The sequence below is a fragment of the Danio rerio genome, chromosome 14 (genome assembly GCF_049306965.1).
Source record: "Danio rerio strain Tuebingen ecotype United States chromosome 14, GRCz12tu, whole genome shotgun sequence".
Lineage (NCBI taxonomy): Eukaryota > Metazoa > Chordata > Actinopteri > Cypriniformes > Danionidae > Danio > Danio rerio.
Genome location: NC_133189.1, coordinates 10,903,984 through 10,917,182, shown reverse-complemented (window position 1 = coordinate 10,917,182; position 13,199 = coordinate 10,903,984). Strand labels below are relative to the sequence as shown.

Genomic DNA, 13,199 nt, shown 5'->3' with positions numbered 1-13,199 from the left:
CTCGCATCGAAATCCAGTGGTCTTGCCACCAACGGAGGGACCCAGCACAGGGAGCGCACACATCCATAATATAAAACCACATATATAAAATTCTCCGTTAATAACTCGATATAAAATGTATTTTATAACATCCTCTAGACAGACGGTGTCCAACATTCATCCCAAATGCTCGGAGAGAACTGAAACATGATTTTTTTCCCCTATAGGCTTTATGACACTTAATAGGTGATTCCCTTTATTTAAAGATGTTGCTTATTATATCTAAAGTAAAGGAAAGTGTTCAGTGTTTCAGCACATAAGAGCAGCACGTAATAAAATATTGCCTATATTTCGTTGCGCTCAGCAGCAATGCACTAATAAAGCTCTTTATGTATTTTAAATTTCCTTTTTTAATTTTACCACAATATATAAAAACATACACACTTGTTTGAGGACACAGAACACATTTTGAACTTGCAGTTTTCCCCGTCTAAAAAAGTGCTGCGCAGCTGCAGACAGAAAAAAAGGTTGCCTATTTCTGCGTTCACTCACCCCAAAAATGCTCTGTTTGCATGATTTAATTAATTTCATCGTATCCAAATACTTTATAAATAATATTTAAAACATTTTCCGGTGTTTATTTATTTATTTATTTTTTAGAAAATCTTTTTTTCAAAGAGGCTTTTGAAAAATGAAAGTTTAATATAAATTTGAAACAGTTTGATATAGTACCTAATTGTTATAGCTATAGCTTTTGTTAGTTTTATATTGGTTTATTTATTTAATGTGATTTTATTATAGGCCTATCTAAAATTTGTAATTCTTTAAATTATTTAAATATAGCTTAGGCTATTTTATCTAGATATGACACTATTGTTTTGAGCCTACAAAAGCGGACATGAAAATTGTAAAGTTTAATGTCTTTCTGTTGTATTCATATAGTGTATTATCTCCAAAATAAATTAAAACAATAAAAAGAAAAGAAAAAAGCCGATCGCGGCATCAGCTATGAATGGAGCGCTCTTTTCCTCGGTCTCACACACGCACAGGCATCTAATCGCGCAAAAACACACTTATTAAACTTGGCAAAACCTATTGAAATCCTTTACTGTCTGCTGTGTCTTTAATATGGTGTAAAGATTAGTATGCGTTATTGAAACATCAAAGAGATGCAGCAAAGAAAAGTGACTTATTAAAACTATCATTTTATGCAACAACCTTACATTTAAAAGAGAAACATAAGGGCGATCATATGCAAAAAAGACCCCAGCCTATAATTTGTTCCAGATGTTTTCTTTCTCTTATTTATTTGTTCTCGTGTGCGATCGGTAAACTGTGCCCGCCTCTCCTTTCACTCCGCCCTGAAGCCCCGGCTGGCCCTCTTTGGCCCAAGGTATTCGGCGGGCCGAAAAAAGCCGGCCGCTGGCCCCAAGAAAGCCCCGCTTTGCCCCGGAAGTGACAGTGGAAACGCCACTGGCCTTGGCTCGCCCTGGCTCGCTCGCTTTAGGCGCGATAGTGGAAACGCGGCTATTGAGATTGTTAAAGGGTCATTTAGTTCACACCCATCAGTTTGTGGGGGTTGAGGCACAGGTCAACCCATCATATCACATCAGAGTTTAATCAATGTAAATGCAACTGAACTAAAATGCACGTAATCTTTCAACTGTAATGAAATGCTGGTTAAGCATATAAATGTAAACAGTCATTATAACAGACCAGAACGGTAAATGTGTTAAAGCGTAAATGTAAAGATGAGACCGTCATGTAATAAATACTGAACTTATAATCAGTGAGTATGAGCTGGTTTCACTTTCTATTCAGGTGCTGCTTGTCAATTTGACAAGGCTTCTATTTTCGTTCTTGTAGTCAATTGTCAATTGCAGCATGATCGATGAAAGGTTTCTGAAAAAACGCTGTGATAGCATTTTGGACAAATCGTTTTTATGACTCATAGAGTGAATCAATTATTTGCGCATGCGAACTTTTGTGTAAGTTTAGCTTGCGTGCTACCTTGGAGTGGTCTGTTTCGCGCAGAATGCGCACATGTGGCCTCAAACTATATCGATAAAAATGATATTGGATAATACCGCATCGCGTTGTGGAATCATATCTACATATCCCCAGAACCCTATATACCGCCTAGCCCTACTGTCTGAGGTGCACTGCTCTTTGTGGTTTTGTGCTCCAAGCACCGGCTGACTGCTTGCATGTATGCTGCAGTCCATGCGTGCGTGCATGCGTGCGTTGGTGTGTGTGGCCATGTAATGTTCATTTTCAATGGTATAGTGTAGAACAGGGGTGTCCACACTCAGTCCTGGAGGTCCTCGAGAGTTTAGCTCCAAACCTGATTAAACGCTCCTCACTAGATATACTAGAAACCTCTTGGCAGGTGTGTTGAAACAAGTTGGAGCTAGCAACTCAACAGGACACCAGCCCTCCAGGGCCAAGTTTGGACACCCCTGGTGTAGAAGGAGGGCTTTTCAGAAATGCTAAGTGAAACACCAGTGTGGACATTGATTATTTTCGTTCTAAAATGCCGTTTTAAAACTAAGACGTATTAGTGTATACAGGGCCTAAAGGCCCGTTCACACCGGAATGCTTTTTGCTTATGTTTTTTGTTGACGTTTGATGACTCGTGACTAAATAAAGGGCACCAATGCGATCGTGCACACCAACTCACAAAGCGTCAGGTGTAAAATCAGACTGGCACTAATGTTCACGTGCACTGAGCTGCTGAAGTTACAGTACACACCACTTTGAGCCGCTCAAGTGCAAAACTTTCAATGCAAACGAATCGCCAGTAACTTTAACAAGCGTGTCAACTTTCTCTCTTCTTCTTCTGTGTTACAAGCGGGTGTCAGAAGCTTAAAGTTGTGTAGCAGCAACCTGTGCAACGGGGTCTTTCAGTTTCTCATTGAGCGGCATCTAACGTCAAGGAGTGATTTTGCATACTCCTCTGCTCGTCGCCAGTGAAAATCTCGGACTTAAATCTGGAAAAGCATCTCAAAAAACGCTGGCAATAAATGCAGACAAAAAGCGTCCCAGTGTGTATGAGCCTTTAGTGTGTATTTTTTTGCGAGCGGGTTGCTGCTGCTGACGGGGCAGAGGATTGCGATGCCGGCTCAGCATCGTGATGTCTATCGGCCATCAACGATGGCATCGTCTATCGACCTAACCTTAGTTTGAACAATGTTTGAAACATTTGGGAGAATATTATGTACATACATCACCTAAAAATATAACACTGTTCTTGTGGTTTTTGTATATTTTAATGGAAAATTCTTACTTATTGTGCCTTTAACTATCCAATCTGAATACTGTTACTGTATCAAAGTATGCAAATCTCCCATAACAGCATAATTTTAAGAATAATTATGCCAAAATACATCTAACAATCTCATGTGCTTTAATGCTTGATGGCTGTCTGTTGGAAGACATGAATTCCTAATGCTAGTATCTGTGATGTAGCTTACAGATGTCTGAGGGCGTCTATGAGAAGTTTCTTGCTCCGGAAGAGCCATTTCCACTGCTCTCACAGAGAGGAAACTTCAGCGAGGATGCCACATTGGATGTTAGTGACTTTGGATGTCAGTTGTCATCATGCCACCGGACTGACCCATTGCACCGCTTTCACAGCAGCAGGTAAGACACTGGTTATTTAGGTTGGAATATATTAGTAATGTCCATGAATATGTTGGTACTGTACAGATGTTCTTTTACATTGGGTTTCCAACCTGGCTGTTGAAGAGCTACAGACAATTTTAGCTTCAACCCAAGTCAAGAACATGTGAATGAAGATGTTCAGGGTTATTGATTAATACTAAAGTCCCTGTGAGGCAAGTCATTTCACTCGGCAGGTATCTTTGAAACGCCTCTCAGGCAGAATACTTGAGCATTCTGTTTGAATGTGGAAACATCAAATTAACCAAATTTTTTTGCCAAGCTTTTGATTAAATTTCATATTAGGAATCGCCAATAAAATTAAGCAATTGTCACTTTAATTTTAATAATAAACTTTCAAATCCAAGCCCCTCCCCCGGAGAATTGTTAAGCCTGGTTTATACTTCTGCGTCAAGTGACCGGCGTAACCCACGGCGCATGCAACGCGCGTGGCTGTGCATTTATACTTCTGCGCGCTGTCTCTGTTGGTCTGCATTAACACTTCCGAAATGCTAGTTGGCAGTGAGGTGTTAATGTTCCTCTGTGTCGAATTTCTTCGGTGCTGTTTTGCTTTTCCTAAACACTTCCGTGATGTACAAGTGGCTCAAACTCGCTCATTTTGAGGCAGGAACCGGCGGACGTGCAACAACTTTAACTATGAGGTAAACACAAAACAAATCTTTCCATCCAGAGCTCCTTCACAGGACTCCACACTTGTAAACAATCGCTCCATCAGGCTCGCACCATTCACGCGGCTCTCGGTCCTGCCCAGACTTGTCAGCGCTACCAAGCCGACCAATCACAGAGCTTGCGCTATGCGTCATTGCGACGTGTAGTTACATTTTTTTGAGAGGTGCACGTCAGCGACGCCGACGGCCACGGCGAAGGGCTATGCGTCAGCGCCGTAGCATACACCGGCGTTTGATGCAGAAGTATAAATCAGCCTTCAGTCTATAGTGCTCAATGTTTGGCTCCTGTACAAGAAGGTGGGGCTTTATTCACCATATTGACTGTTACACTTTTCCTTATTTAAAACTATACGTGTGACAAGTCTTGTGTATGTTGTAGTCTTTGTATTTTGCACTTTGATGAGCTGTGTTAGAGTAAGGTTGAAACCGAGGCATGCAAGATTGTAGCTGGGTTAGAGATCTCTTTTATTTTGGGAATAACAGGACAGACCGGTGTTGCCCAACCTTGTTCTTTGAAGCATCTTAACAGTACAGATTTTGAATGACTTCCTTATCTGACTCATCTACAGGGGTGCAAGCTTGTCACCTTTAGGCGAAATATTCCATTTCCGGCTGTAAATAGGTCATTCGATTAAATTGTGTTGATCAGTGGTTGTAGCGTCCTCCCCAATAGATGGTCAAGAATTTAACTGATAGTTTTATTGTTTTATTAAATAAAACACCAACGTAAGAGCTAAACAGAATACAACAAAAAATACATTATTACAATAGTTAATGTATTAGCTTAATGTAAACTTATGCCGAGTTCAGACTGCATGATTTTAGCCCCGATTTTGACTCACCGACAGGTTTTGAGAAATCGCCGACAAGTGCCTGAAATCACAGCGGGAGGTTGAGGGAGAAGTTAAAAGCGCTAATTTTCGGTTTATTTGGAACCAAGAAATGGAGGTTTGACAGGACCATCTGTGTCTGTTTGACGTTTTATACAGAAAGTAATAAAAATAAGTTGAGGAGAAATATGATAATTCCCTTGAAACCCAGGTGAGCAAACAATGTAAATTTTCTACCCTACTAAAGGCTTCTTTCTTGCTATGTAGTTAATAACAAAAGATATTACGTGTTTTTGGCTGTGAGACATAGTTTGAACGTAGTTGTCGGCGATTTTTCCTATTGTAAAGTGATGCAATGTGAAACCCCCTGTCGCAGATCCATCTTGCAGTGTAAGCAAAGCAGCGACGAAACGCTAGCCCAGATAGTCATGCAGTGTGAAAATATCTGTGACACGACTACTTTGAAAATCATGCAGTCTGAACTCGGCATTAGCTGCTCACCATTATATTCTAAATACTTCCACACAAGGCTAAAACACACACAAAACATTCTGCCAACACTAACCTTGTGCGTCTTCGGAGAGTGCTAAAGCATTCAATGATGACCCTTTTCTCATGAAATGAGACTTTCTGTCATCAGTAAAGTAGCAATCTCTTTCCGTTCTTTTGCACACTTTTTTCTGAGCTTTCTCACCGGAACTAACAATGCAGGGAGGTAAGTTTCAAAATAAAAGTTTCTCAGTACGAAGCATACAATTTCAAAATAAAACCAACAATAAATTGAGCATCATTCAAACCTATTATAATCCTTTGCGAAATTTGAAGAAGGTTGTGGTTACAAGATCATAGACTTAGTGGGGTATAGGGTATATGCCGAAGCATGCTAATAGGACTTTTAATTTGCCAGTAACCTGGGTTAATCGTTTCTGGTGAATTGTGTGCCAATGCAAAATCAGCACGTTTAAGGTCTGTTTTCTTTAAAAATCAGCGATCTCCACTGGCCACGTGATGTCCGATATAAAGTGGGTTTCAGATTGTACAAAAAGCACTTTATTAAATTACATTTTCCCCTGCCATGTCTTTGAATTATGACCATTTATTTTACCCCAGTGTATTCAATGGAGCTTCTGCGCTAGCTTGCCGATTCTGACAGGCGGGTGTGAGCCAACGGCTTTTTGTCTTGTTTTACGCTTGAGCAACTAAATGAATGCCAAAGTCTATTTAACTGATTGTATTTGAATTACATTACAACATCGATGGTGTAAAAGGAATTGTATGAATTTGAAAAAAAAAACTCACAATAACAGGTCACCGGAAGTTTATCAATATGTGAAACACACTAGCTCGGCATATACCCCATTCACTACTTGACAAAAGTCTTGTTGCTTATCCAAGTTTTAGGAAACTAAATAATAACCTGACTTCTAGTCAATCATTTGGTATCAGAAGTGGCTTATATGAAAGGAAAAGGCCTCTAGAGTAAGCTTTTTTTTACTAAAACAAAATGTGATCATGGCTTGATTTTTATAAAGGCATGGTGCAGTGAAAAAAACTATTGTCTATGACCTTCATTAGATTGGACGTCTGCATCCATACATCTCTGCAATGACTAAAAATAACTTATTAATAAAGTCATCTGGAATGGCAATGAAAGCATTCTTGCAGGACTTCCAGTCTTCATCAAGTTTCTTTGAATTCATCTTTAATGCCTCCTTCTCCATCTTACCCCAGACTTGCTCAATAATGTTTATGCTATCAAATGCATTGGACAGATTGCTAAACAGATCTGATAAAGCCACTTGTTCATTAATGCTGTAAAGACAGATTTAAACTTTGTTGTGAAAGTTAAAAGATTATAAAGTAGAAGGCTCTCTTGTCAATCCAGATAGCTTTAATCTTTTTTCTATTTGCAAAAATAAATGCTTATTTGACTGCAAATGAGATTTCTGAAATTGGCTTGCTGAAGTTTTAAGAATGTTTTATTTCATGTGTGTAGTCTTGAATGCGTTTTTCATAATTTTATTCTATTCAATAAAATCTATTCTATTTTATCATACTAAAATAACACGTGACAGAAGTTCACTCAAAAGTGAAAGTTCTTTCTGTCATTAATTACTAACACTCCCGTCATTCCTACTACTTTTAGAACATAAAATTTGATATTTAACCTTATGAAAATGCAATGCAATTATGAAATTAAAGCAATAGTGCAGACCTGGGGCCTCATGTATCAATGCTGCGTACGCACAAAAACTTTGCGTACGCCAGGTTTCACGCTCAGAATCGCTCACGTTTGGATTTACTAACAATGAACTGAACGTGGGAATGTGCGCAGCTTCACGGCAGCTTTCTGGCTGGCGTACGCACATTTTTTGTGTGTGTCTGTTTTATTTCCATTGGCGACTCCTATAGGCAGTTGTGTTAAATTCCTCTCTACAAAGTGTCTTTGAGCCTTGCAATGGCAGCTGTATGAGACGGGTTCATCTAGCAGGTATATAAGGTTTCCATACCATACAGTTGACCAGCTAAACATTAAAGCACAATTTGCAGCGGTCGCCTGTTTTCCCAATGTAATCAGACCGATCTACTGCACGCACATTGCTATAAAGACACTATCTGAAGATGAATTTGCATGCGTGAATCAGAAACATTTCCATTCAATAGATGTGCAAATAAAATATGATGCACAAACTTATTAATGATTCCTACTTGTCTTTCTCGTGATAAATAGTTGGCAAAATCTGATATGTAGCAGGGGAAAAAAGAAGAAAGAGTTCATCAGACGCTGGATTCGAACCGAGTTCATGCTTGAACGTGTCAAAATATGTTGGCATGTGTCTTACAAGCTGCACCACTGAGACTGTTACGGGTGCCGCAACATTTTACATTTATAAACCACAATATTTCTTCTTTAATTCACTCAGTGCGATGTTCAGACCCAACTGTGTTAACCGCATCAGCTAAACTCTCCCACTCTATTTTTTTTCTTTTGTTGTTAATTCTGGAGAACAAACTTGCAAATAACACCGCTTTTCTCCGGTCTACCTCCGTAAGCAGCACCTCCAATTCACATTCTGTTCAAAGTTTCTCTTTTTGCTTGCTGTTGCCATTGCTTTTTCGTTGGGTTTTACCATTACATAGTCATTAGCATATTCATACGGGGGAGGAGGCAGGGAGGGGTTTTGCGCTCGTGCATGTTGCGCGCTCAGTTTCACGTTCACTCGGATGTACAAAAGCATATGCGTGAGATTCGGCGTACGCAGTGTTTCATACATCTGAATTTTTTTCTGCGTACGCACATTTACAGCTTTGTGCGTACGCAATGTTTTAGTATGATTTCCACGCAAGTCTTCGTACATGAGGCCCCTGGTCCCCACGTCAGGTCAGGGTGCACCTGAAGCCTTTAAAATGCGCACGCGAAAACTAAAAACTTCCTTTTTAGTTAGGGATTAGGTCCATTAGAGTAACCTAATAAAAATGTTTTGTTGGACTCTGCACAGTAGTCTACACTATAATCAATATTATAATTTATTATATTCATTATTATTAAAACTAAACTATACAATTGATGAAACAAAACCCTTTTTTATGTTTGCTTTCATTTTGACTTCATTTTCATTTTCGCTAACAAGTTGTAATAAGAAACATCCCATAAAGCAGAAGCCGTCTCAAGTTAAAAATAGCTTTTGAGTCTAAAGATGATCAGCCTGCGAAGTCAAGTTTACAGTGTCATAAATAAAATGGGTAGCATGAGTTAAGGGGATTTGCCCAGCACACAACCTCTATGCACTGCAGGTAGGCTGAAGGATAATCTTTAAAAATATATATGCAATACAAAACTTTAAACATTTATGTTTTTTGAAGTAAAACAAAAAGAAATCAGTAAAATAAAATATAATTTAAACCACTGGTCTGAAACCGTATAATAATAACAATTAAACGTTACATTTTTAAGAACTTACCAAATAGCCTAAATGGCACTTTACTAATCACTAATAATATAAATATTAATAATTATAAGTAAAAAAAAATATTAACCTACTAGTAACAATATAAGTCAGATGTTTAAACAGCGTAGGTTCTCTCCACCTTTTGTATTCATATTTTAAATTATTTGCCAGAAAAACTAACATGTTGACTTTGTCCGGTTTAACTGAAGAATGGGGTTATAATGTTTCCAGCAAAACACTGTCAGATGGTGTGCTTGTAGCGCAAATGCACATATAGGCTACTTTTTCACAACCATGCGAGAGAGGGTTTCTTGCTTCTGTTCCGCCGCCTGCATTTCTCGCAAAGCAGGTTTCTCTACACTGCATAGCGGCTTAACTAGTTACCAAATATGTTGCTCCATTTCTCGTCAATGTCTTCCATTTATCACTTTCTCTTTTGTATCTGGCCAATTTTGGAAATGCTTTGCCATACCTGGCTGAGCTGGGCTTTAGCGTTTAGAAGACAGGAGTTGATTAAAGCCTGCGTGGCTTTTTTTCCCTCGCCATCAATCGCCACTGGCTTGCATGGTTCGGGACCCGTGGATCTGCGTATTGATGGATTTGCTCTTCAGTGTTTGGATTCTAAGCAGTAAATATTAAAACACACTTTAACACTTAAAAAAACGTACAAAAAGCTTAATCCAAATTAATTCATTCACCTTTCTGGGTCGGCACAAATCCAAAATGTTCCCAGATATAAGATTTTGTTTTCTAACAAGATTAATGGTTGAACTTGAACCTGCTGAATCTAATGTTAATCTCTGAATCTCTTGTGCCTATTGATATTTTAACAGATATGTAATACTTGGCAACATAACGGTAATTTGTGTTTTAAAGTGCGTGATGTCACGTACTACCGCCGGTGGCAATGGACAACCGCGGTGGCGATTCATCTTTTTTTATGATTTGAATATTCCAAAACATTTTGGGAAGGTCTTTCATTGTATGTCAAAAAAAAATCAGGTTTTAGTTGCAATTTGACGTTATTTTTTTATTTTGTTTCAAACAATATATCTGTGGAATTTTTATTGAATCTTTTGATTTTGTTCAGTAAATTTCATGTTCATAAATGCAGGTTAAACGACACTCAACCTTGTTTAAATGTTGCTATTACAGATTTTCATTTGTATATAGAATCGCTCCAATATATTAAGAGTGAAAAATGTATAAATACAATTATTGTGGCAAAGGAGCTGAAGTTAATTGATTAGTATTCTTGCTGTCAATTGGCTAAGTTAAAATATTATCATTGTAAAGATCTCCATGTTGAATTGTCTTTTTATTTGTTTGATTTATGTAATTTATTTTTTAGTTTATGTCATTAGTTACTTTTGTATTTTTGGATGTCATGTTTAAATTGTATATTTGCTGTTCAAAAAAAAAAAAAAACGCGGTGGCAAATGACCACCAAGGTAACGCGGTTGGCACGGTGACCTTCACAGCCCTACGCACCATGTCATAAAGCGCAAATCATCTCAGACTGGTTTTTTGAACATGACAATGAGTTCACTGTGCTTAAATGGCCTCCACAGTCACCAGAACTCAATCCAATAGTGCACCTTTGGGATGTGATGGAACTGGAGATTCGCATAGTGGATGTGCAGCCAACAAATCTTCAGCAACTGCGTGATGCTATCATGTCAATATGGACCGAAATCTCTGAGGAATATTTCCAGTACCTTGTTGAATCTATGCCACAAAGTATTAAGGCAGTTCTGAAGCCCAAAGGAGGTCCAACCCGGTACTATTAAGGTGTACTTAATAAAGTGGCCAGTGAGTAGATATCAGAGAAAAACAAGATTTTGCAATGTCTGATTTTTAAACACAAACACACAGTACATACAATACATACATATTGATAGATGAAGTTAAAACATGTTGCCTTCCTTTTTGTAATGTTTGTCTGTTTTTGTTTCACCCCTGAGTAGTTTGCACCTCTGATCCATTTCAGGCCTTTGTTCCAAAGCTTAAGCAGCTAACTTTTTGCATCACTGTCTCTTCAGGCAGTTGCTCTGCTGGCAGCGTTTGTGAATAAAGGTACCCTACAAATCCTATAGGGATAACATCAGCTCAACTCTCTGGAGGGTACAGCCTTTGCAGCGAGACATAGCATTAGACACTTAAAGGCTCAAGGTTTAACAAATGCGGTCAACTGCTCTTCTGGGATTAGCTCTTCAGCCCTAATCAAAGACACCGGAGAATGCTAAATAAGGTCTTAGGAGCATCTAGAAAGTGAGTTTGAAAAGGGTTTAAATTACTCCAGTATTAATCTATAATATTGATTGAATACGTAATCTCCTTAAACTTTGAAACGTACAGAAACCAGCAAGTAACAGACCAAATTAAAGTAACTTTAATGAAAGATTTTGATCCACTTCCTTTTCTGAAGTAATTCACAACTTGCTCTTGATGGCGAATCTCCTCCAGAAATGACAGTGACTCTTTGTTTACAAGTTTGTGGCCGTTTGAGTAGTTATTGCTGTCATGTGATGTGCGTTTGACAGGATGGACTGTACCTCACGTTCATTTCATACAGATTACAAACGCAAAAAACTTTTGTTTTCAAGTGTAATTGTTTCTTTGAAAAGCACAGATTTCAAGCTTATGTTGATATATTTCTTATGTCTGTGAATCAAGTATTCGCTGAGATTCTACTGTGTTTGTTGACCACCCAGCTATCGTAAAAGCACATGTCTGGTCTGAGGTGTCCCCCCCGAGCAACGTCAGTTTAAAACAATCCCTGATTGGCTCCTGTACTAGTAGGAGGGGCTTCATTCACCATATTAACTGTTACACTTTTCCCCATTTAAAACAATACGAGTGACATGTCTTGTGTATTGTATAGACTTATTTAGTCAGTAAAATGAATAAAAATGAGCTGTCAGTGTCATGTGTGAACAGCTTCGTCAACATTGGTCACCTTTTTGCAGATGGAACCTGACATCGTGCGGCACCAGTGTTGCTAGTTCAGAGTGCAGCGAGGAGCTCTTCTCCTCTGTTTCTGTGGGCGATCAGGATGACTGCTACTCACTCCTGGATGATCAGGAACTCACATCCTTCGACCTGTTCCCGGAAGGCAGTGTCTGCAGTGATGTGTCCTCCTCCATTAGCACTTACTGGGATTGGTCAGACAGTGAATTTGAGTGGCAGGTAAGCCAAATGTTTTTGTTCATATATAGCTTGATGTTATTTTCTTAACTTATAGAATAGCCGTTGGTTATTATGTTGAAGACTTTGCTAAATAAAACACTGTCTTTTGTAGTTACCAGGCAGTGACATCGCCAGTGGCAGTGATGTGTTGTCAGACATCATACCCAGCGTTCCCAGTTCACCCTGCCTTGTTTCCAAAAGAAAAAGTAAACCCCATCGAAATCTGGACGAGCTGCCCTGGAGTGCCATGACTAATGATGAACAGGTTGGTTTATTTCATTTATAGATAGTGAAGAATATGAAATGCAACAGTATGTGTTATCTTATGTGAGAGTCTGTACGTTTTTACCATTATTGAACAAAAAAATATTTTTTTTATTTTGTAGTGCTGTATAGTGCATCTGTTACTAATTAAAATAAATAAATTAATTAATTATAAATGAATGGATAATTAAACATGGGACATATCAGAGGCTGAGAAATTTAATTTTAGTTATTGTTTTTTGTTAATCTTAAAGGGTTACAGCGATACGATTCAATGTTGTATCGAAATATTACAAAAAAAAAAAACTTAACCAAGCAAGATTTCTTTATTTTATTATATATATAAATCAAACATTATAGAAGCTATTTGCATAAGTATATAAATAATATGTAAATAAATAATAAAATACATTTGAATAATGATAAAAGTTTTAATTATTACAAACATTTAAAAGAATTATAAATCACAATCATTGGACATAGAATTGCTTGTTCTTATAAGCTCAAATCTTTTTTTTTTTTTTTATGATTCTACTCAGACGTTCTCAGCAATTTCTTAATTCATTACGGTTGTCAAAATGAATTGTTTCTTCGGTGCACCGTGATGCAGATGTGGACAATTCGGTATCGGTTCAGTA

At 38.1% G+C, this 13,199-nt stretch overlaps 1 protein-coding gene across 6 annotated transcripts in view; it reads left to right on the top strand.

Annotated features, from left to right (window-relative positions):
- fam199x (family with sequence similarity 199, X-linked) overlaps positions 1-13,199 on the top strand; it is a 33,225-nt gene that overhangs the window by 2,678 nt on the left and 17,348 nt on the right. For all 6 annotated transcript variants that reach the window (XR_012389481.1, XR_012389480.1, XR_012389479.1 and 3 more), the window contains 3 exon segments: positions 3,448-3,621; positions 12,078-12,297; positions 12,410-12,562. Coding sequence is in view for 1 of the 6 variants with exons in the window: in NM_001003766.2 (NP_001003766.1) it covers positions 3,455-3,621; positions 12,078-12,297; positions 12,410-12,562 (540 nt within the window). In the remaining 5 variants the exon portion in view is untranslated.